At 36.2% G+C, this 25,376-nt stretch overlaps 1 protein-coding gene across 2 annotated transcripts in view; it reads left to right on the top strand.

Moving 5' to 3' along the window:
* The window catches only part of GABRG2 (gamma-aminobutyric acid type A receptor subunit gamma2), a 69,016-nt gene extending 44,469 nt beyond the window's left edge, over positions 1–24,547 (top strand). The window contains exons 7-10 of one of the 2 annotated variants that reach the window (XM_056349869.1): positions 16,767–16,919; positions 18,922–19,127; positions 21,012–21,035; positions 22,551–24,547. In XM_056349869.1, coding sequence (XP_056205844.1) covers positions 16,767–16,919; positions 18,922–19,127; positions 21,012–21,035; positions 22,551–22,826 — 659 coding nt within the window. In that variant the 3' untranslated portion in view covers positions 22,827–24,547. The remainder of the gene's footprint in view (positions 1–16,766; positions 16,920–18,921; positions 19,128–21,011; positions 21,036–22,550) is intronic. The other variant, XM_056349870.1, reaches the window with a different exon arrangement.
* Positions 24,548–25,376: the final 829 nt, after the last annotated feature.

Here is a 25,376-nt window from a genome sequence, read left to right as displayed (position 1 = left end):
TTTGGTGTGTGGAATTAAGAAGACAGTAATTTTCTAATATATACTGAACTTTTGTATGAAGATTCTATAGCAGGCTTCAGAAAAAAAATGTACATAGAAAGGTTCTTAAAGTAATTATTTTATTCTAGCACCTCTAAACAATGAGGGAATCCAGCCAAAGCTAAAGTTCTTCATATACAGACCCTACACTTCAGACTAGGTTAGTTAAATTAGGGAGACTTACTCCACCTGCACTAGCTAAAATCAAAGATATGTATGATGATTGTTAATATGCCTATCTGAACGAAGTACCACAGGTACTACTCATGCACAAAACTTGAAATACAATATAAAAATAACGGAAAAAGTAGCCTTTCAGAGAAGGGCAATGAGAAATACTACTTTTGATATGACAAAGTTCTAATTCTGTAATTCACTTACTTGGGGAATGCAGACTTGGGGGATACAATCTTTTTTATTTCTTCTAGATATGATTTCTATGATAGTGGAATTTTAATCCAAGATCACAGTTGCTAGCTCATGGTAATACAAACTAAAAACCAAATAAATTGTTTCAGGTTGAAAGATTCTTGGAGAACTTTGTTTACGCCTGCATTCGCATTTGCAAACGTTCACTTTGCTTAAAAAGGTGTTCACATAGAGCTGTTAGGATCAAGAAACAGGGTGGAAACTACATCAGTAAAACATGTATTTTTCAAAAACTACCACCAGTCATTTTCTTTTGAACTTATTCTACTTCTAGAAATGATAAAATGTTTAAAATTCATCTGGCTAGGGACTGCCGGGATGCAGTTTGGGAATGTTGCTGTCACTTCCATGGTGAAACCTGAACGTCATGACAAAAAACCAAACCTCCGACTTCTTTTTTTCTCACTCTACCAAGTCATTTTAAATGCTTTCTTGGCTCTAGCTACTCTTTCTCTCCCACCTGCCGTATGTGCATATGAATGGTAAAGAGCTTGCGAGGGAAGGGGGCCAGCAGAGCTGAACCAGAAGGGAGGCCTGCTGCTGGGCCCAGCGCCGTGGAGGAGTAGTGCTGCATTTGCCTCCTGGGAGTGTTGTTTTCTTGAAGAAAACTGGATGGCATTTCCATATCCACATCCCTTCCAGGAAACTCATGAGCTCCTTTTAAAGCAAATATTGTTTTGTTGGGTGTAAGAAGTTATTGCCGGTAATTTTATTGCTTCAACTCCTGGGCTTTGAATATCCTTCTGCCTTACAGTATCTGAGGCAACGTCATGACTGTCTCGTAAAGAATCTCTACAACAAGCTATACCTGCAAGATATGAATGACAACTGCATCATTTCTGCATCCAACCTATCATCTTAACCCTTAAGTCTTATAAAAGATAGCAACCTCCACAGGAAGATTTGGATGACTCTCTTGAGCATATTAACCTTTTCTGGTGCCTAGCACCAGCTGCAGCCTTATCTCTCTGTGGAGTTGCAAACACAGCAGCTGAACTTCTAAAAAACCGTGTAGGAGACCTTACAGAGATCTACCTTCCAGTGACTTTATATTACATCACTGATGTGTAGGATACACTCCAACCTACATGGTAAAGCTCAGCCCACGATTCCCTCATCACAGTCCTGTGGGACTCCAAATGCATCCTTCTCTGTATGCCACACAGTGTTTCAGTCCCAGAATTGCCAGTTCATTTTTAAAAGCTTTCCAGGATGTAACATTTCAAATGTTAAAAGAGAAAAGTCTTTAAAAGACATAACCCTTGGGATTCACAGTGTTATAACCTTACTTTAAAAAAAATATTAAGAGGTTGCACTTCCTGGCCTGAAAACATACAACGTGATGGTATTCACACTGCGACGTGGAATGGAGACTCCCAGGGGAACCTGTTTTGTAGTAGCTGCGAACGTTATACTGAGTATGCCTATTTGAGAAATAAATAGTTCTTCAAAGGTCTCCTCCTGAAAAGGGCAAGTCATTTAAATACCTTGTAGGATTTGGACTACAGTGATTACATACACCTAGAAGCTCTACCTTTATTCCTGTGAAGCTGGTAACTGAAATTTCAAGATGGTATCTGTAGACTTTAAAGAATTTTTTTACATCCTAAGCTTGATCTGTTTGACTTCAAATGGCAGTACTGGTTATAAATTATTCATGATCCATAGCTGTCTCTTCTGAGACATGATCTTCAAACTAAGCATCCTCTCCGTTGCTATTCTTCCATTCAAGCCTGTTGCATGCAGGTCTATGGCCTGTCTTACTCTTGCTCTTGGTACTAAGTATAATTTTAGAATATCATCTCACTCTTTGCCATTTTTCATCATTTCTGTCTTTCTCACTATCTCTGACACCCTCTACTTTTTTAACTCTACATTTATTTACTATTTTAACCATAACCTACTTCCTTCTGCTTCAGTGCTTTTATTTCTTCTTCTTGCCTGATTTAAAAAATAATTTCCCCGCCCCCCCCCTTTCTAATAGCTAGAGATTCTGGGTTTAACAGCTTCTTTTTCTTTCCTTCAATGATTTTCATTTCTACCTGATGTCAATAATATCCTCCTAGAAAGCTCAAAAGGTTAAAAATACACCCAAACGCATTTGCCATCTCCTTTCTTAGCATATAAATAACTGTTCTATTAGAGCTAGTTTTTTCCATTTCATTTCCTCACTGATCACTCCTCAGACTACTTTGCAACACCTACTTTTGCCAGCAGATGTTTCTGCTGTTACATGTTAGCTGTGATTGCGAACAAGATTAATTTACATATTACTGAAGGTCTGCACCTGGCTCCTGCAAGACAAAATGCTTAAGAAACCAGAAACAATTTGGAATCTGCACACTGAGCAGGCATTGTCCTCAGGCAAACCAATACCAGGAGAATGAGGACACTGTTTACCTCTCAAACATTAGTCCATGATAGCCTTTTCTACAGGAATGTCCCAAACTGGAAAACAAACAAATACCAGTGTAATACTTTTATTTGAAATTGTTCTAAGCAGTTGTAAACCCCCACAAGTATGAGTCACAATACTATATTTTTAATAGTCATAGATGAAAACTCTGAAGCACTCTTTTCCAGGTAATTTAGCAATCTCTTACAGCAATATAACGGATAACTTAAGAATACGGAACACGTCTCTGAAATCCTTCCACATTTCTCATTGGAAAAATAGAATTTTTAGAGGTAAATGACTTGCCTAGATGTTACAGGTTTATAGTATAATTCTAATAATTTTTAGATATTTACAAAGTGTTGACCAAAAAAAGTTAATCTCAAACAAATGAATGTACATGCATATCCAGATTCTTCTCCTGAAAATCATTCTAAGCTTTTGTGTGTAGGATTTATGGTATTTTAAAATCTTTCTAAGTCATGGATATATGACTGTATAACATACAGTCATGTACGTAGTATATTACTTGTTTATGTAATATACATGACTGTGTCATGCACATTACATAAATAAGTGATCTTTGGTTAAGCTCAGTTCATGGCAAACTATAACTCTAGATCTTTAAATCCTATTAGTCACCAACTATCTTGAGGCAGATGCATACATACCTTCCTGAAACATGTACATTAATGGGAGTAACCAGCTCCATTATAGCTATTTACATGCACAGCAGGAGAAAAGTACAGATCATGTGGGAAAGAATGTACTTGTGTGAGACAGCACATATTGCTCAGAAAGTAGGCAGGCAACAGATATATATTCACTGTGAGAGAAAGAAGGCTGTTCTTTGCATGCCTTGAACAGACCATGCAAGATAAAGAAAATTGTTTTGTTCTTTTGAGCAATAGACCTCTGTAATAGCCAAACACACTATATTTTCTAGGATTATATTTCAGATTAGGAAACTGATTTCTTTTGATTTACACATTCTCTTAGGTCAAAAGGTGATCTTCCAACCAGTCCAGACTGGGTTTACTCTGCTATGGAGGAATTTTACAAGCCAAAATTCTAGATAGGACTTGTGAAACAAGCTTAAATACATATTTGCAGATATGCATAAGTTGGTAAAATAGAATATACATTATACAGAATGACCAAGCTCTGAGCATGGACTAACCATGGCTTTATTTGTGAGTTAAATGCAACTGAAAGCCTATTTGTAATATTTAATGCAGCTATCTCAGCTTCAATTCTCGATAGCCACATATTAACAATGAGAGGAAAACAAGTACACTTTTGTCCACCTCTGAAAAGACCCTAAGACAATCTACATAGACTTATCCATATTGTCACTGTAAAACATCTAGGGGAGGGACTCTAAACCAAAGTAGCTTTATAGGTTACAGGCATATGTGAGAAGCTTCCTTGTGCTTGATATTGTAAGAAATCAGTACTTCTGTTAGGGAACTGTTTCTAAGGGTCATTCTACCAGTGTTCGTGTCTCAAGAAAAGTAATAATTCACTCATAAACAGTAACATGGCATTAGATATAAGTTGAAAAGAAAAATGAGCTAGCCCATAAACTAGTAGTACTGATGTCAGGAACCCTGGCAGCAGCTACATTTGGCTGCAGGTTCAGAAAGGTGTCATACATTAGCAGAAAGAGCATAGGGCTCACTTCGCTCATATGCAAAATGGATCATACAGTGCTAAGCACATATAGTGAGATTATCATAGTAATCACTATTATAATCACCAAAATAATAATAATGATAATAATAAAAATCAATGAATATTTCTTGTTACTTGAAAATTCTTGTGCTCAAAGTCATCTTCTTTTATTACTGAGCTGTCCTAGCTCTCTGAAGCCCATGACATTTGGTAGCTGATCACACTGAGCTCTGAAAAAAGTTGGGTTTGATCTGTACTGCTTTTCCTCCTTGATGTTTTGCCTTCCAGGATCTCACACCTGGGTGAGTTTTAGTCTTTTCTTGGTTACTTAAACTGGTTTCCTGGGGGGTTAAAACTAAATAGTCGCTGATGAAATCTTCTAAAATATTTAAAGGAAGCCAAAAATAAATGGATTTGAAATCCTAAAGAAAAAAAAAATAGTGCTGGAAGTTGAGCAATAAAGCATGTTGTATTCCTCCAAGCATCCCCAGGGCTCTGTTTATGGTACTGTCTTTCCAATAATCTCCCTGTGCATTCAGTGGGAGCAAGATGCTGGTGTTTGAGTGGTACTCTCTTCTACAAATATTTCTTCTGCTGGGAGGTTCAGGCAGAATGAATCTGTGAAATCTGTAGCTCCCCTGCAGAACATTGCCTCCATGCAGTCATAGCTTCTCTCTTCTGGAGAGGAAGTAGAAGAAAACATCAAGTTTTACTGCAGCCCCGGGTTATGTAATACTGTCTCCTGACTCTGAAAATAACTGGAAACATCAAGATCAAAGATTAGATAGATGCACTGTACCCTCAAATTCCTGTTCTTTCAGAATGAAAGGCTTTCAGAGGAATTCCAGGATGACCTTTGCCATGCAAGACAATTTATAATGATGCAAAAGCAAATCCGAGAAGTCGTGTTTTATGAACTGCATTAGTTCTGTGCAGTCACACTGTGCAGCAACCAGGACATGTACAAAGCTCATTAAACAGTACTAATTTCAAGGGAGTATTCTAACATGTGTGTAAGACTGTTGTTTAGACCAAAGACATTTAATTCTTTTCTTCTGTTGTGGTGTTCAGCAAATAGGCCAGTATCTAGTTTTCAACCACTTCTGAAATTTTACGGAACCTACAATAGAGTACATAGATGGCATGTGAGCCTCTTGTTCAGCCAGTATGGGGGCAGTTCTGCCTACAGACTCATCCACTGACCACAACCAGAGCCCTAACGTCTAATATCAGATTAGCTGAGATTACACCACGAAGGGAATTAGTCCACCTAAGATCTGACTCCCTTTGGAGTTGTCTTGCCTCTTTTGAATGACTACTGGCTTTTAACTGTGTTATTCAGGTACTTAATGTTAGCAGGTTTTAACCTAGGCCTCAAAGTGCCACCTTTAACTTCATACCCACCTTTACATCTCACATTTGCTTTAAACATGCGTGTAGCCCTTAGCTATAGGTGCATAATTTTTTTGAAGCAGACAGCTTTTCCTCAGGTATTCAGATAACAACCAGTCATCCAAAAGAGCCAAGGACACAGGGTACCTGACTCTGTCAGGCACAGCAAGATGTCTAACAGAACAGCACCCCAACTGGTTGTATTGCCTGGAAATTGTGGCTCTTTAGTTTTGCGCATTACTTGAGATTTCTGTCATCTTCACATTTTCTCATCTTTGTTCCAATTTTCTGTCACAGTAAAGCAAACAAGATATTTCGAAATCTAACCACTCCTAATCACTCAAAGATGAGACACTGAGCTTTCATCCTGGCTTGATGCTTCCTAAGCAGGAGGGGAGTGGGAAAAGGAGCAGAAGGTTCTATAATTTGCAGATTATTTACACACTGGAGCTTAATGGTTCACTAACAGCAGTTGCAACCTATTACCATCGTGCTGCTGCCACATCTGAACACTAACCCTGCACACTAAAAGTCCTCCTGTGTTTGCTAATGCCAATATAGTAGCTTAGCTGCTTTCAAAAACAAAGAAAAAACATCAGTTGTTTGTAATTATGTCCCAAACTAGGAAAAAATCATATGCAAATCAGTAACATTCATTTCCCTTCAAAACCTAGTATTCACAGATGGAACCTTAGAAACAAACACACCTAAGTTACCTTCAAGCCCTCAGTGCATTTCCACATCCTGATATTTTTAAGCAACACAAACCTCTTAGGATGAATCTTGTCTCTCTGAATTCAAAGGGAAGTTGGGAAAAAACAGTAATAGATTTTAATTACTGTCTAGTGTCATTACATTCTTTCCTCCTATAATTAGAAACTAATGAGAAGTGGAACACATTCTGTCAAATGAACTGAGAAAACAGCACTTCAAATGGAATGAGCGGCCAAGGACCAACAAAATCCAGAACTGTCGGGCAGAAAGTCATGTCATACATAAAGAAATTTCATTTGCTTGGATAGCTATAATGATTCATCTCATTTTGCAGGAGTTTCATCAGCTGGGGTTGTCATTTCACACAAACATAAACTAATTCCAATTCCCTTCTCCCTGCTCCCACAGGAAATCAAGGTGTTTGATGTCAGACACATTCACACACAGACATACACTTTACTCTTTAAAAAAAAAAAGAAAAAAAAAAGGAGAAAATATCCTCCCATCCCCTGCCCTCTGTCCTGCTGTGCAATGTAGTTAGGATTCATGCTTTGGAATGTAAATTGAAAACCAGGCTTGCAGCTATCTGAATCCCACAGATAATCTTATATAAATGGACTATAGTGCAAGCTTTGTCAAAGTCTTAATATTGTTTTACCTCATTACATAATCAAGTTATAATCATGGCTTAGAAACGGATATTTATAATTGGGGTGAAATCACTTAGTACAGTTGCTGTGCTGTATCAGCAATGACCATGAATAGCCCCATTCTTTATGTAATGCCCGGACAGAGTGCCAACAGTCAAGTAGAGAGTGGCACCATTTCCAAGTGCTTCAAGTCTGTTGCAAGCAAATATCTACAATGCTATGGCAGATTTTCTTTCTTTCTTTGCCCTAAAGGCTAAACATTTGCTGTATTTGATGTCACATCATGACTTCCCTGTGACACAATAGTGGTATTTTGCTGCTAAACCTCAGAGGGAAAGAGATTGTTGAACATTTTTGAAAAAGAAGAGACGTACTTATTTTTTGAAACTGTCTGCCCCTTATGCAGTCTAAAAGTGAGTCAAAGAAAACATAAAACTGTGAAGGACAGAAGCAATGAAAAGGGCATTTGGCAAAGAATGAGATAATAAGAAGGCCTCATGGTCAGATATCTAGATGACAGTGTAATTTCTGATTTTGTTTTTTCCCCAGACTTTTGATTTCTGGCTGTGGATACCAATCAATCTCATAAATTTACCATCTTATGATCAGCACTGGCATCAAATTTTTCTTCTGTCTTTATGAAAATTCACTCATGTGCGCAGTGATCAAATACTCCAGCCAAAATTATTTTCCTGTGATATATGTAAAAGCATATTGCACCGGAGGAGCTAATATCATCACTTCATGTGATAAATGACCAATTTTAGAAGTACTGTTTCATGAGGACTGAACTAGACAGACTTAAGAACTTTCTGATCTGCTGGAAGAAGAAAAATATACATTAAAAATATGTCACTTTAGGTTTTAGACAAGCTAATAATTTGAAGAGATTAAGTTTGAATCCTCATAGAAAACTGTGTGTTTAGAACAACTATTATGTTTTCCTCCTACCACCATAACAGTGCAAGACATCTCACTGAACCACATTTTCAGGCTGACTCAGTACACTCACCAAGACAGTAAATACCAGCAGATTTCCAAATATAGACCCTGTCAAGGCGAGAAAAGAGATGGGGACAAAAGCCAAATGAAAATGTATCAGGACAAATACACCAGTCTTAAGCTATTTACATGATTTTTTCATCCTAGATTAGAGCTGCACCATACAATGTAGTCCAGAGTCTGACTTGGGAGATAGAGGTCTGACTCCAGTCCCTCATTCTCCCCTTTTCCTGCCTTTCGTGGGGGCAGTAATCTGCATGCAGCCATTGCTGAGCAGAGCATGTACCAGAGCTCTGGTATCATCACCTGTTTTGATGTGACAGAGAAAAGACTTTGTCCATATTTTACCGTTCTTTATTTTATTTTATTTTATTTCTCCACTCATAGTAGTTTTTGGGTAACACTGCTGCCCTCCAGTGTGCCAGAAGTGGAAGAAGGGCATACAACGTGAAGGAAATTGGTTGTTTACAGGCAATGCCCCACAAGTTTACCAACTAGTTATCATTTATTATTACAGAATATCTGAATAAAAATGGCACCAAGCCTAACTCCTTTTTAAAGAAGGAGGATACATTTAGGAGCAGTTTGATCCTATTTGCTATTATTTTTATAGTTAGTGTTGGTTCAGTAGGTTGGCACTTTAAGAGCTAGAGAGAATTAGAAGTTCACCTGGACTGAGTGGGATTACGGTATTTAGCTCCAACCCAGAAATATAAGGCACTAAACTAATACACAGCAAGATGCAATAATGCCAGCTCTAGAAAAACAATATAATTTTCACATATTCTGGAAATCTCAACACTGCAGACTTAGCCAACAAAACCTTTGGGTCTGGGATCATCACTTTTTACGTGTGGGTACATCATGAAACAAACTGGTCTGTGATTAAAGCCTTTCTGCTCTGTTAAACTATTTTAGACATTTTTAAATTTTTTTTTTCAAATTCATCATGAGTGTCTTTTTTTGAAAAAATATGATTAATTCAGAGTGAAAGTTTACTTAGAGTACTGATAACAGCGAATTTACAGGAAAGGCCCTCCTTAAGGGAGGTATTTACAGAAATTATATGTTACTATTTCAATAGTGTTTCCATGTACCATGACAAAACCAAAGAAAACACTTATTTTCCCACAAAACTACTTTTACATATTCATTCTTTTTAAAAAAAACCCAAACAACAGTGCTAGCTGTGATCTCTGCCTAACAGAAAATGAGACTGTTGGACATGTTAACAGTAAAAGAGAGAGAGAACAAGTATGTATCTATTAGTTATTAATGAGGAAAAGAAGATAAATTCTGCTGCCACAGTTGCTGTTCATTAACAATTTATGCAGTTTTTACTCATTACTTACAGCACAAAGGTGATGTTACTTTGGTAATATTTCTGTCGTACAAATCGGTTTGGTTCTTACAAGTGCCTCTCTATTAATGGAGCCATAGAAGTCAGTTATGCCATTTGAGTGTTTGCATAAACACTCCACGGGAAGAATGATTAGAAATTTTTAAGATTCACTTTTCCACTGGCAAACTTGCAATCATTTCTGATTTCTATTCTGAGGTGACAGTGCCCTCCTGTGGCACATTTTTTATTTATTTGCTTTTTTCCCCATATATACTCCATCCAGAAGGATGAACTGGATAGAGTTTCCCATGCATGAACAAGACATTTATTTATGTACTGCTTTATATGAGTTAATTTTGAAAAAACGTTTAATTTCCATCTATATCATCATATGGTTCTCTAAGTAAATCTTTTACAAATACTTGGTTTTTGTTTTATTTTCTGTATGATTTCTGTGTAAAATTAGGAGAGAAAAACCCATTGGAAATCTGGACAGCTGGTGCATGTCTGGGTTGTATGAACCATGTGGCTGCTGTTGGCCACACTGACACTATCGTGCTAACAGGCAGTGACCTGCGTTAATCCTAGTTGTTGGTCATTTGATCAGTCCTTAAAGAACAAATGATGGCCTGAAATTCTGGGAGAGTTTGGCTTGTGTGTTACTCTACTCCTGTCTTTTTTTTTTTTCCTCGACAGTTGTACAGATCCATCTAGTAGAGGAAAACTTTAAATTTTAAAAAGATATTAAATATTAATAAAGATATTTGCTAGCATTTTTCTGCCAACCATTAATTTGTCATCAATATTATTCTATGTAATTTATTTTCTCTACAGATTTTTACATTTTAGGCATAAAAGGGCTACATTATAAATATTATCAGAATTACTAAAACACACATTGATTTTCATACTACAAAACACTGGCAAAAATATTTAAGTTTACCAAAGAATCAAGGAAAATCCTGTTCAGAACCTGGGACAGAACACATCCAGTTCTTAGAGGAGAACAGTTCCGCAATGAAGCTCCCTGACATGGAGCCAGCATGAGGCGAGGAGCTCATGTGTTGTTCAGCACATACAGAAATTCTGGAGATTCTAGGTAGTGGACTGTATAATGGATCAAAGAAAGTTGGAGAAGAACAGAGCCATCTCTACTATCTGTCTATGCATCAGTGATGCATAGCTTTGTAAGAAAAAGAGATAGCACAGGGCTTGTCAGAATAAAGTCATCTTATAAAGTCTCAAAACCCCTCTTATCTCTATGGACACATGCCTATGTGCACATCGGTTGTTTTCCAAAACTTTTAACTTAGCCAAAAAGATTTTCACAGAAATGCTAACATGTAAAAAGGCCATACAAATAACTTGACCAGGTGGCCAACATATAATTTTTGAAGCTTTTCTGCAGTTCTTTTAATAATTTAAATGTAGCAGTGGTTTAAACAACAGAAAACAGAACCTTATAACAGCAAGTGTGAGACAATCTCAGCTATAAGTGTTGCTACCTGAACTATAATTAAGACACCAATTTCCTGTGATGTTAGAAAGCTGTTCTTTTCTCTAGCATTTGTACTAGCTTCCAAATCACTTCTGAGTACAAATTAGAGGCTTGTTTCCCCGGTAACTTACACTTTGCACAGTCACTTAGACATGCATAAAGAGAGTACTAATGGGTATAATTTCCCATTCACTTCGCACAGGTATAAATGATTCCACAACCAGGAAGCAATGAAGGATCACACCCACTGTGCTGATTAAATCAGTTAAATACAGTGTACATTCCCCCTGGCTATGCTTCCTGGCACGACTGATTCCTTCTATTGAACCTTTGGGACTTAGGCCAGGACGTACGCACAGATGGTTCCTCAGATCAAGAATTCACTTTCCTGACTGTCTAACAGAGTCAGAATCCTGGTGTTCAAATTACTGTATCACACAAATGTATGGTAGGACGAGCTTCCCAATTTGCAAAGTTCGCATAGACTGCTTTGAGTCTAGGTTAATTGGAATGACACAGGACTGTTAAAAATAAAACCTTTTGTAAGGGCTTAATAAGGTGACGATCACTGAATACCGATGGTATGCATCTCCTTTTCAAAATATCTCCTACTCCAGAAGACACATCAGGCCCACGTACTTTCTCTGTGTGCAGCAGGGACTTCCCATTCAGAGCAGCATGAAGATGCTGTAGCTCAAGTCAGAACCCTGCTCTGTGTCTTGTGATCTTCCAAACATAATTGGCAGGAATATGCATTTAGTAGAAAACATGACATGAGTATTTATACGTGAGGATAAACATGAGCTGGATAGCATTTTCCTAAGGGACTGCATTGGGGGTTAAATATATGTCATGGAAGAAACTGGTTAACTGTTTATTTTATCTTCAGAGGAAGAAGACTATGTCTATCTATCTATATCTACAAATGTAGATGAATATAACGGAATAAGAAAAATAAATATATTCATACAGAGAAAGAGAGAAGAGGGCTTATACGTTAAGGATGACTTATTATGCTCTTCAATGTAATAAGATTATTTTTTCCAGGGAAATTCTGTATTTCTTTAAAAATTGAAAATTATCTAGGTATTATTTTCTAGACATATGTAATAGTTATATATATCTTAGAATGGGTGGCAGGACTGTAAGGTCTCTGGTGAAAGGCTAAGTAATCCCAAATCTTCTAATTAGGGTGCCAAATGTTAAGTACTTAAGTATGTTGTCTTACAAAGATACTGCCAGGTTATATTATCATTCATTTCTAGAAAAATCCAAAAGTATATTAGCCCTCCAAACATCAGTCTGGCAGTCTGAGAAGCTTTCTTGCTGCAGTAGACAATATTGGATAAACAAGAGCCAGCGCTCAGGGAAAGAGGATGAAGTAATAATGAAAAGATTATCAATTTGCCAAGTGAGGACTAATGAATGACACTGTGCTAAGGATCAAGTCTGGCTATTTTTTATTAAAGAATGTCTTAGTTTGACAGCTTCATGCAGACATCACCACAGGAGTGAAAAATCACCTCAGGCACAGAGATAATATGAAAAAAACAGAGAGTATTTAAGCTGGTCCCAGCTGAAGAGCAGAGAAGTCCATGAATAGAGTCAGAAAAAAACCCAAATGTGGATAAAAACAGGGCTGAGGCAAAATTCATCATGAAAGGTGTGATTTAAGCAAAGTACTGTCAAGTCCATGTTCCACAGAGGACTTAATGCATTTTACATTTTGTACGTACGTGTTATGACAACTGATACTAGGTCCTAAATTGCACATCTTTGGTCTTGCATCAGTTTTTATGCTCAGATACTTTTCTTATTCAAAACCTCAGAAGGCCTGCTGTTACATCATTCCAACATCACTTACACAAACGGTAACAACAGCTTCTCTGGAACATTCCACCACTTAGTCCTGTTTTCCTTAATGCTTTATGTATAATTGTTCATATTACATCAAGGCTAGAAGACATAGTCATAGAATCATTTAGGTTGCAAAAGACCTTTAAGATCATCCATTGAGTCTAACCGTTAACCCAGCACTGTCAAGTCCACCACTAAACCATGTCCCTAAGCACCACATCTACGCGTCTTTTAAATATCTCCAGGGACGGTGACTCAACCACTTCCCTGCACAGCCTGTTTCAATGCTTGACAACCCTTTCAGTGGAGACATTTTTCCTAATACCCAATCTAAACCTCCCCTGGCTCAACCGGAGGCCATTTCCTCTCATCCTATCACTTGTTACCCAGGAAGAGACTGACACCCACCTCAATGCATTACAGAATTATTTGCTTGCCTTGTCTTGGCATTTCCTAAATTATATATGTTATTCTCACTCTTACCTTGCAAAAAAATCATCAGTACATCCCACTTCCTAAAATGCCAACCAAGCAAGGTAAGAAATAAAACACCTCTCTGGGGTATTAACATTATTCCTTCCTTCATTAAGATTCTCTGAAGTAATGGAATTTACTCCATGATGCAACAGTGTCTACAGCACCAGCAGGCTTTCAGATTAGAATGCAACATCTAATTTAAAAGAATTTATGCATCCTTGAATGATTCTTCAGATTGGTCAACTCCATACTGCCTGGCAAGTCATAGTTGACACTGAATTTTTTACTTCCTCTGATTTAACTTCTCCCTTAATAGAAACCTTAAAGCCTATATAAAGTATATACGGTACCTTATTTCCTTAAGCTTTCAGTAAAATAAGGTCTGCTAGGACAATTCTGGGGACTTTTTCTATAAATATCAGGAGCTGATACAGTGTTTTCTATGAATATCATTCTGGAGCATTTTCAATTTTTTTATACTTACATCCATTAGGAAAGGAAATCTTTGCATAAAGGAAGGTGAAATAATATTTGTGAGAGCTGAACAAAATCTAGAACAATTACATCACTTTTTAGAACATATTAGTAGAGATACGCTATTCTAAACATAATTGGTTAAGCAGTCCAGTATAAAAAAACCAAACAAACCAAAAAACCAAAAACAAAAACGGGGAGGGGTGGAGCGGGGCAGGGGGATTGGGTGGAGAAACTAAAGCAGAAGGCATTGTGTTCAATTAGATATAAAACTCTTCCACTTCCACCTGGAGTGTCTCCAGTTTTTGTAGCAAATACTTTGTGACAGGACACTGCTGTTGCTCCATGGAAATAGATTGTCCTCTGAAGCGCATCTTTGAGATGATAGAGAATTCAAAATAATGTTTCATTGCTGCTGAATGGGCCAAGGCCTTTATAAGTTAGTCAATGTTTTAAAAGCTCTTATACGTTACATTTTTAACAAAAAATATTTGAATTTTAAAATAGTGCATAAAATATTGTAAAAATATTATTGTAATAGCTTACTGTTTAAAAAACACTCTGTTAGAGGAAAAATCCACACAAGCCTCAATGGAGACCAGGTGATCACCACCAAGCTTTCTAGAAAAAACATTATTAAAAAACATATGTGGAAATGGTCTATAAACTGGAAGGACTGAGGCTACTATCTCTCTAGACACATGTATGCTTATTCATATGTTACCCAAACCACCATTTGGCTTGGTTTACATACACTGGTTTTGAACATGGACAATACATGAAGTCTTTGCAGTATGCCTTGGTCTAGGTCATCTAGATTTATGTGTTTGTTTTCTCAGCACAGGTGCTGAGTTTTGGGTTTGTAATGCCTGTAAGAAAGTGCTGGCTTCTGTACTAGGTTCTGATATTTTCTGTTCTTTTGAATAGAAGATCCTACAAGGCAAGACTGCTAGAACTATGAAGAGTTGGACAAAAAGACCTATCCAAGTACAGGACAAAAAATATGGAGAAAATAGATACCTAGGATCTGATATATCTGTTCAGCTACTCCAGAAGTGTCTATAGCAGTTGCAGGTTCAGAAAAAAGAAGCAATAAAAGAAAGAAAACATCCAGTTTTAATTTCAATTCTGAGCTAAACTTTTCTACATTTTACATTCTCAATTATGTTCAGGTTTATATTTCATCTCTTTGTTCTGGTAATTTTTTGCCCCATTAAAGTAATATAGTAACACTGAGCATGAAAACAGCCTTCTTCAAAATTTTTCCACAGAAGTAGTACAGCTACTGCTCCAAAGGAACCTCTACCATAAGGTAACAGGAAAAAAGCTCCAATGCTATTAATAGCGTATATGAAGGTGAATGAATAAAAAAGTGAATTCCCAAAATTGACAAAATATTCACTTGTCAGGAAGTTAATACATGATCCAGAGAAGAATGAGTCATACTGTAATTTTATGGCTTAGGTTTTAGTGTTTCTGATCAGTGGTGATTTTTTGGTTTGGGGTTTATTTGATATATAAAGGACATACACACGTAATGCAAACTTATATGTGAATTAAGAAGATAATCAGGCTGTAGTTGTTAGAATTGGCTGCTCGTATTCAGCCATATCACCTTGTAAACCACCAATATATAATTTGGTTTATAAGTTTCTGGTTTAATTATAACAATTAAATTAAAACCAGTTAATCTTTGTGATATGGATGTTCACATTGAAAAAAAGTAATATAACAAAGGAGCACCAGCTGAAAAATTATCTCTGAAGTTTCTTTTTACTAGGTTCAGAGGATTATTCTGGGGAAAATTAAAATTATGCCTGAAAACAGAGAACTCAATGTTAACTAAAGGTACTGATCTAAGCAGAATACACATTAGCCACAGAGTCTCTTTAGTAACACTGGAAAGCTATCTCACACTAAATTTGCAAATCCTATTCTGTTTCAGTTTGAGACTCCTCTGGACTGCATTTCACTGAATTGCAATGAAGTCTTTTGAAGCCTGAGGTTCTGTAGTTCTTTGGCAATCAAGATTTCCCAGGAGTGCTGTAATCTGAAGTAAAGATGAGAACTAGGGTTTGGGGGTTTTTTTTAGTTTAGAAAAATTACATCAAAAACTGAAGCTTTGCTGTATTCCTGAATCCAGATGGAATTTACTTAATAGTTTGAAAGCGGAAAAACCTGGAAAAAGAATCATGAAACTATAGAATGGGAATTATGTGTTATGCACACCAGAGTAACATATTTTGGGGTGCTTAGGAGATACGTCCTCTAAAAGGATTTGAAGCCACAATACAACAGAAGATCTGCAGGCAAATAAAAAATTAATTATTGACACAACCTAGCCCTGAAGAATAGTTAAGAACGTGAATAATTTAGAAAGTACATCTGAAAGCATGCATTATTTGAGAGCAGAGCTGAGAGCACGCTAACAGGGACAGCATGGTGACTGGAGGTTTGCTGGACCACCACCACGACTCGAGTGCTTAGCTGCTGTAAGAGGACTATACCAGGTGTTTGCAAATAATAAGGAATGACTTGGGGAGAAAGAAGCCTGCTGTGCTAGGCAAGGGAAGTTACCCTTGAAGTCTTAAAGTACAAGTTACCTAAGTGAACCTGCAAGACTGTTTACTTTGATAGTGTGTAAAATCCACCAGTTCTTCAGCTATACCAGTGTTAGGAGGAGTATTTGCCATCAGCGTATCTGGTGAATCAGTTTAATATATATATCTCAGACAGAGAATAGGAAAACCCTAGCTATTACAAAGAAATTCTATGTTGGGTTTTTAACGTATTGTTCTATCTCAATATGCTTTTGTTTTACAGGGGACTATGTAGTCATGTCTGTTTACTTTAACCTGAGCAGGAGAATGGGTTATTTCACTATTCAGACCTACATTCCCTGCACACTTATTGTTGTGTTGTCCTGGGTCTCTTTTTGGATTAACAAGGATGCAGTTCCAGCCAGAACATCACTAGGTAAGTTTTTTCCTCCTGCTTTTATTCAAGCATTATGATGTGTAATTGACACCTCTGCAGATCACTAGTTTGTAAATGTAAAAGGAGAGAGAATTTCACAAGCTCTCCTTGTTTAAAAGGATGTAGTCATTTCCAAAGAATGTAACAGCCTCAACTACACTCGCATCTTTTCTTTTTACTGTCAGATACTAGCTCTTAGTATGGTAGATTGCCTACAATAAAAACTTTTGCATATTTTTAATAAACGTCAAGATGATTTGGAGCATTGCTGGATTAGAGGCAGGGACATTAGTTTTATTTGCTTTACTTCCATATCACGGTGACTAGCAATACTAAATAAATAAATACCAAGATGGAATCAATCTTTCTAGTTGGCTGTGTGCCACAGGGGTAAAAAGGGGAGAATGTAAGTACCCTGACTTCTACTTTAGGGACCAACAATCAAATATAGCTTTCAGGCTACAAAATCAACCGAATTTGTTTGTATCAAAATCCTATACATGAAAATGTGACATGCAATTAATCAAAGTTAGCAATTTTTATACATTTAGCAACTGTTCCACAAATAAACTGAGACACCAAATTAACCTTGTTTGTGCAAAGCAGCTGGAACTGTAAGAATTAGCAAAGTAGAAACATTCGATGAGAGAAAATGATACACATATTCTGCTTCAGCATTAAATCCACACAAGTGAGAATTATTTTAGGTTTTCCTTCTGCATATTCATTTCTTCACAGAACTACAGCACAGAGCACTGAAGTGCAAAATTAGGGACAGCATTTTCATTCCAGAACTCCCTTGAAAGAAACACCGGAATAGAGGACCAGTGGCTCCCATGACAGAAAGTTTTAAGCATTTCATTGCTTTTTTCATGCCCTCTTTAAAAAAAGGTTATAAAATCTGCTTTAAAAAAGTACAAAATTAATAAAGGCATTCAGCTGTTATTTTAAATTTTACTTAGGAGACAGAAAACAGACTGGCCCCTCTGTCGAGAATTACTCTATTTGTACTACTGAGGAGGTAAAATCGGTGGTATGAAATTTGCCATATAAACTGTGATAGATTTTAACTGTTCTGATGCATTTTTAATGTTCTTCACATCATAGTGCAGGGACTAATGTTCTGAAAGGAGAAGGGGCGGTGTGGCATGTCACAATACTACTCAGTTATAGGCTACAGGCACTTATGAAAGGCAGAAGAGAGAACTGCTCTGGCACACAGACACATCTGACCTCACAGTGCTACACATGTAAGGAGCCCTGAGGTATTCTCCCTTCCAGTTTATATGCAAGAAATCACTTAACAAGCAGCAGACAATTTGTATGGGGCTAGCGTCTCTTGCATACAACCAGAATGCATTTCTGCAAGAGAAAAGAAACAATTTTATTTATGTAGCACACATACAAATCTACATGTTTTGTCCTTAAGTTCCTGCTGGATTACATGCTTTATTCAAAATTTTCATTAATTTCTACCTTATAAAATGGCTGCAAAAGTTTTTTTTATGACTTTATGATACTGGTACCATTACTCTGCAACCAAAACCAAGCAAAACTTATCCCAACAGCACAAAAAGTTTGATATTGGTCTTGAGGTTACTTTAAAGAATGGAGTAAAGTGATTTTTATACTCCACCATGATTTTCTTACTCTGACACAAGTTCTTTCTAGCTCTGGTTAAAGGTTTGAGCACATAAACTCTGAAAAATAATTTCTCAATTAAAAATAAAGAAAGCCCCCCTAGAAGTAAACTACAAAACTAAAAACCTGAATTTCTTAGAATTATAATCCATCTAACCAAAGTATTTTGCAGAGCAGCACTTGCAGTCACCATGCAAAAATATTTCATACCACACGTTAATCTTCAAAGCTGTCACTGAATCCACATTTCAGTTCTGGGATGTGCTGTTTAATATCTTTTCTATATACTTGAACTCCACGAACACTTCAAAACGAGTTCGTTACTTAAGTAATAACATTTCTGTTGTTTTCTATCCACCAGGTATTACAACTGTCCTGACAATGACCACCCTAAGTACAATTGCTCGTAAATCTCTTCCCAAAGTCTCGTATGTGACAGCAATGGATCTTTTTGTGTCAGTCTGCTTTATTTTTGTTTTCTCTGCCCTGGTGGAATATGGAACTTTGCACTACTTTGTCAGCAACAGAAAGCCAAGCAAGGATAAAGACAAAAAGAAGAAAAATCCAGTATGTATCTTTTTACCAGCAAGGTTTAAAATTCAATTAGGTTTTCTGAGAGAGCATTTAAATCCCTCTTTATGCTTGTACTTTATTTTCAGACTTTGCTGTTACATATATACTCTTCTTTTTTATTAATAAGAATGCAATCATTCACCTTGAGAATTAAAGCTCCTATATGATATTGTCTGGTTGCCAGAGAAACCAATTTCTTAGAATAAGGATCCTTTTAACCTCGTTCTACAAATCACAACTATTACCAAAAGCATTGTTTATATCATAGATAGAGCTCTTGCTGTGACCTTTACTGAAGAACTATCAGTTTCTGTCTTATCTTTAGCCATATTCTCTGCCAGTAACTTCTGCCCATATTATTGACATGACTGTATTTCTTATTATCAGGACTACAGTTAAACTTTTATATTCAAACTACGGACTGTACTTCTTCTAATTTCCCCTCAAGCATCTTTTCCTTTTCATCACTTCCTTATCTTCTTTTTCTTACATTTCTTACCTTCTTTATCTATTTCTCTCCCTTAGAAAGAGATTTGGCTAGCAGTTTACGATGTTACTTATGGGTGCATACTACAGATTAAAAAAGCATATATAATAGCAACAATAAAATATCCTGGAAATACCCTCAGTAGGGGTTGGGGAGTTTTCCCAGATAGAGAAAAAGTTTGTTTCTTATTTTGTCCAGGACAGATTTCTCCTTGCCTTTTGCAACTTAGCTGAAAAGTCTGCTGTCTAGAAAACCTGAGATGAAATGAATTGGTATAAAATCCTAGAGGGAAAAGTAACCTAATCGTCTACAAAAAAACCCCAAATATGCCTGTGAAAAATGTGAAGAACAAGTTTTTTACATTAATAGAGAGTATTTTCAAATTAATTTCAGGCATCTAGGAAACAATGAATTCACTTGGATTTGCTCTGCTAAAATCTTCAAGGACTTTTGAAGATATCCTTTTTTGGTTATAATACACAGTACTAAAAGAATATAAAAATAGTAATTGAATAATCTTTTATTACACGTTAATGCTATAATTTCAACTTTAAAAGCTGTTGAGAAGTTGAATCTAAAAAAAAAAAATATATGTACTTTTTAGTGGATAAACAACCAGAAAATAAACAGCCAGAAAAACATCTGTAAGACTTAAGAGTATAGAGGAAGAATTCTCACCTAACTTTAGGTATGCTAAAGTTGGATTTGATCACAGGCCTCTCTCCTGGTGAAAATAAAGAGACATTTTAAGAGGATGATTTGTCCTGGCCTGTCTTAGGCCCAAATAAAAGGCTCTCTGTGTGAGTGTGTGTCTTTCACAGTCAATAAAAGTAGCAAAGATTAACTACCTCAGATTTAGTTGTCTCACTTAACGATGTCCGTATAAGAGCAGATTACTTGTTCTTTACATTGCTTGTATGTGAGCGTTTGTAGACAAACAGAACTATAAATGATTGCCTGGATGCTAATCACAGGTCCAAAAAAATCTAAAAGCAGAGTTTTCAGGACATAGTTTGTAAGTAAAAACAGTTTTTTCTAAAAATGTTTTTTATAATGAATGGTGTCTTTCAAAACAGTTTAACATAAAAGATTGGAATCCCTCGGGAATTTGAAAAGATCTGAATGGAGTTTGATATCTTATGCCTTTGGCCCAGATACAAGACAAAGTTACAAGGCAGTGACAAGTCAAAAATGTGTGTGGGGGGGTTATATTACAGATACTTGTTTAAATTGCTATTATCCCAACCTTTCTATAAATTTAGTTCTTTTTGACTTACTATGTTTTAAAAACATATTTTTAATTTACATTATTTTTGTCTCTTTCTTCCTTTCTTTTCTTTCTTTAATTTAAAACAACCCTCTGATTCTCTTTTCTGTCTACAAAATGAAAGCTTCTTCGGATGTTTTCCTTCAAGGTATAATGTTTTTTGGAATGGAAATTCACTGCATGCAACTGCTGAATTTAACTATTAGAGCTTATATGAAAGTGGTGTTTTGTTGGCTTTTTTAAAAATGAAACATCTAAGCATTCTACTCAAGGTAACTTCTGAATTAAGTAGAATGGTTACATATTTCTAAACAATTTGTAGAGTTGATTCAGCAGCCCAAATACTGATTCACTATGGCTCTGAACTTAATTAATTTCAAGAGCGACTAACAATATTGGATCACGTGAATTAAGAGAGTTTAATGTTAAAACATTTCTGCTCCTCTCTTTCCCACTTTGCCATGGGATCCGATAGCATTAGCTGCACGAGAAACCTGCAATACACCCTTTTAGAACTCAACTCTGACCCCACCGTTTTTAACCTTTGTGATTTCACTCCAAATTATAAAACCAAATCTGTTCTGATGTTGACCTGAAAAAAATTCAGTGTCATCATCAGTTACTCAAATGCTGTTCCTTATGCAAAAAAGTCAGAGTTTTGAAAGGGTTTAACATGCATATACACATATATATATTTAATGCTATCAGTGGATCAACACACTTTTAGTAAATTATCAAATATATCTAGCTATGTTCCATGTCTAAACCTTATCTTCATTCAGAAATGCAGAGATTTTATAAAAAACCAAAACCAACCAACCAAAAAAAACCCAAACAAAACCCAACCACCCAGGGAAAAATAGAAACCACATAAAATAAAAGCCAAGAAATTCATATACTTGTGGAAGGGAATTGTTGTTATTTTACCCTAATAACTATCAGCAGGAAATTTCAACGCCTGTTACCCTAGTGTTCACCAAGTGCTCAAACGTGTTTTAAATGCTGAATTGCTCAATTCATTCCGAATATATATATGTATAAATATGTACTATATTTACTATATAAAATTTGGAACGTGTTGAGCCTTCTAGTTGGTGAACATTAGTAGATGGTGAACTGCATATATTAAAACAATTGGAAAGTCTTATAGAGATTCTCCTAACCTTATTCAAAAGACTCTTTTTTTGCCTTTTTTCCTGTATATATGCTCCTGTCTCAACACGAACCAGCCCTACATTAAAATCCTGCATTTCCAATAGATTATTTCAGTTCCTTCCTTGTAATGTACAAAATATCTTCAGATATCAAGCAGCTATTTAAAATATAAACCACAAAAAAATTCAAAACACCATCAATTACATTCCTGAATGTTTCCTTTAACCTCTAATGTTTACCTAGTTTGGCTTAAAAGCTAATTGTCCACAGCTGTTAACTTTCTATTGATTTGTGCTGCTTTCCTGTAAAGTTGAAGTGTGTGACGCAACTGATTTTAATAAGCTCAAGGTAACGTTACAATTAGAACGCCTCAGCAGTTTCCCATGTACCCCATGCAGAACCATCATTCATATGTTGACCATTAGTCTCTATCTTTCTGTTGGTCTGGTGATAATAACAGTGTCTCTCCCTCCTGCCATCTTTTTCTTTTTTTGCCACTCCACCTTAGGCACCTACAATTGACATCCGCCCTCGATCAGCTACTATTCAAATGAACAATGCTACACACCTCCAAGAAAGGGATGAAGAATATGGTTATGAGTGTCTTGATGGCAAGGACTGTGCCAGTTTTTTTTGCTGCTTTGAGGATTGTCGAACGGGAGCGTGGAGGCATGGAAGAATACATATCCGCATCGCCAAAATGGACTCCTATGCCCGCATCTTCTTCCCAACTGCCTTCTGTTTGTTTAACCTGGTGTATTGGGTATCATATCTTTACCTTTAAAAGCAGAAGGAAATCAGTGATATGAGCCTTACTCACTGAGTTTCTTAGAGAGATGGTTCCCTAAGTCCACTTGAAGTATTTACGACACGCTTTATAGTGGTCTGAATTCTTTAGTGCCATAACCTGGTAAATATCAATCATATCATTTGTCCAAAAATTGCCATCAGGTTATTGTGAATTAAATGTCCATTCAACATGCTGAAATAATTTGAAATAAAAATCATATAAAAAGGTAATATACAGCTATACCTGCTGGAATAGAAACAGAGCAGACAGGGCAAGGGGAGCATGACAACATCACTAAATAGTTGGTACTGCTATTTCAAACAGGAGTGAGAGAGGAGAATTCCCAGGTAAAGTGCTGTACAGTTTGTTAACATTGGCTATAATTACGCTATAGCTTTATTTTCTGTGGGCTTTTCTTTTTGGAAGAGTCATTTCTCACTTTGAATAGGTATTATTAAGCTAGGAAAGTTAACCTCTACTGCCACCAAGATAAAAATAGACCTTTTCCTTTGCCATCCCTTTAAGAGCACATGTACAATGCTGTAAATATTTCAATACCTTGTAGTACATAAAAGTCTAGTGCATGCATCTTTTGGGGGCCAAAATAAATGAAACAAAGGTACCATAAAATTTTGTCTTTTATTTTGTGTCTCTGGATGTGCTACTGTAATTGAAATGTGGACAATTTTATTTTTTTTCCTTGAAAAATTACCCCTTTCCCTCATGCATGGAAGATCCAAGCAGACAGCACTTTCATGTAAGACATTAGAGAAGCCTTAAGGATTCAAATAAATAACATGTAGAAAAATATGTATGGCCAATATAATAGCTCATAAAGTATACTGTATGTGTCTGCTGCAGTTGTAGCCTTCATTTTCCCTTGATAATGTTGCTATATTTCAATTGAATTTCCAGTAATTATACATGGCAAGATTAGCTTCCGAATTTAATCCATGTGCTTCTATTGTTCTTTTCCCATGTTAAGCTCTACTTTTTTCCTTACACAAGTGTTTGTGGTTTTGGTTTGTTGTTGGGTTTTTTTAATTCTTTAATCCAGTCCAGGAAATAGCTTATTCTAGACATTATTTTTACATAAGAGCTTCGAGTTAATTTTGAAACATTAGATTTTGTATTAAATATACACATACACTTCTCTGCCCATTCATGTCCTTGATCAGCAATAGTGTTGTCAGTGCTGCTTTTCACTCGGTGAGTACCTTTACAAAAATAAACCTTTACCATGGCTAGCACACAGGTTATACATAGCCTTGAAAATAAAAGGGAGAAAAGGGTGTCTTGGCTACTGAATCACATGTATGCAGTTTATATGTACTTAAATCCTTCAACCCACCTGGGTGAATCTTGAAACCATTTATCCACTGGTTTTCAGAACCTGTATGATGCTCAATTATGCAACCTTAAGCACATGTAAATATGACTGACTTTTTTTTTAATTGTCAAAGATGTAAAATGTCACCTCCAGGAAAGTGGGCTTGCAGATTGAAAAGGGAGATATATAACTTATCATTAATGAATTATTAATAGTTAAAATGGAGGAAAAGGAAAGTTTTCCAACGTTTGTATAGTTTTGGAAATAAAAATGTATAAAAAAGGAATAACTTGATCATCAACTGCTCCTTGTCCAATGTATTTGAAAACATTTTAATAAAGGAATTGCACACACCTGTGGACTTTTTCAATAAAACTGCTGCACTTAATTCCATTTTTCTTGTGATTAGTTTGTTAAAAGCATACTTGAAGGACTAGATTGCTTGACTAGTTTGATTCATCAGCTCCATTAATATAAGTAATTATAATTCTCATAACCCTCTGCACTGTCTCATTTTACAGTCAAATGGCTCATCCACATAACTTTCAAGGATGGAGACTAATTCTTTAAAACAATTCTGAATATTATCTTATTCTTAAAAATAAAAATAATTTTAAAAATAAATCGCTGAATTAGAAGTATTAATGAAGAGAGAGAACCTTTATCTACCTAAAGAGTCTCTGCTCCCTGAATAAGTGTCAACCATCTTTCATACAGAAATGTGTTTCAGCTGGTGCCAGACAGATTGTTAATTTGTAAATTTATTTATTTATTTTCAGTGGTCAGTGATTTAACAGCTTTCTATTAGTTCCTTGCAGTTTATAGGAGTTGCTGATGTTGTACTTTTAAGGTTTCAAATTTTACCTGGATCTTTTCCCTGCTACCAGATAAGTTTTATACTGTTCATTATGAATCTCAGCCCAAACTAGCTCTTTAATTCCCCCAGAATTTCAGATAGCATAGATTTTTTTTGGTCAACATCTGCGAAATTAAGGATTTGGTGACACCAAGTATTTTACCCTAGTTCAGCCATCAGATTACATGTGCCTATAGGAAGCCTACGATACCGAAGAATCAGATGCAATAATGAGGAATAGTCAGATCCCTCACTTGTGCAAGGTGGCCTTCTCCTTCCAGCAAAGGAGGAGTTTACTTAAAGACAGATATACCCCCATCTCAATAATGCAAACCACACAAAATCGTAGGGCACGCCA

Source organism: Falco biarmicus, chromosome 8 (assembly GCF_023638135.1).
Source record: "Falco biarmicus isolate bFalBia1 chromosome 8, bFalBia1.pri, whole genome shotgun sequence".
Classification (NCBI taxonomy): Eukaryota; Metazoa; Chordata; class Aves; order Falconiformes; family Falconidae; genus Falco; species Falco biarmicus.
The sequence above is the reverse complement of the archived record's forward strand: the minus strand, read 5'-3'. Positions and strand labels throughout refer to the sequence as shown.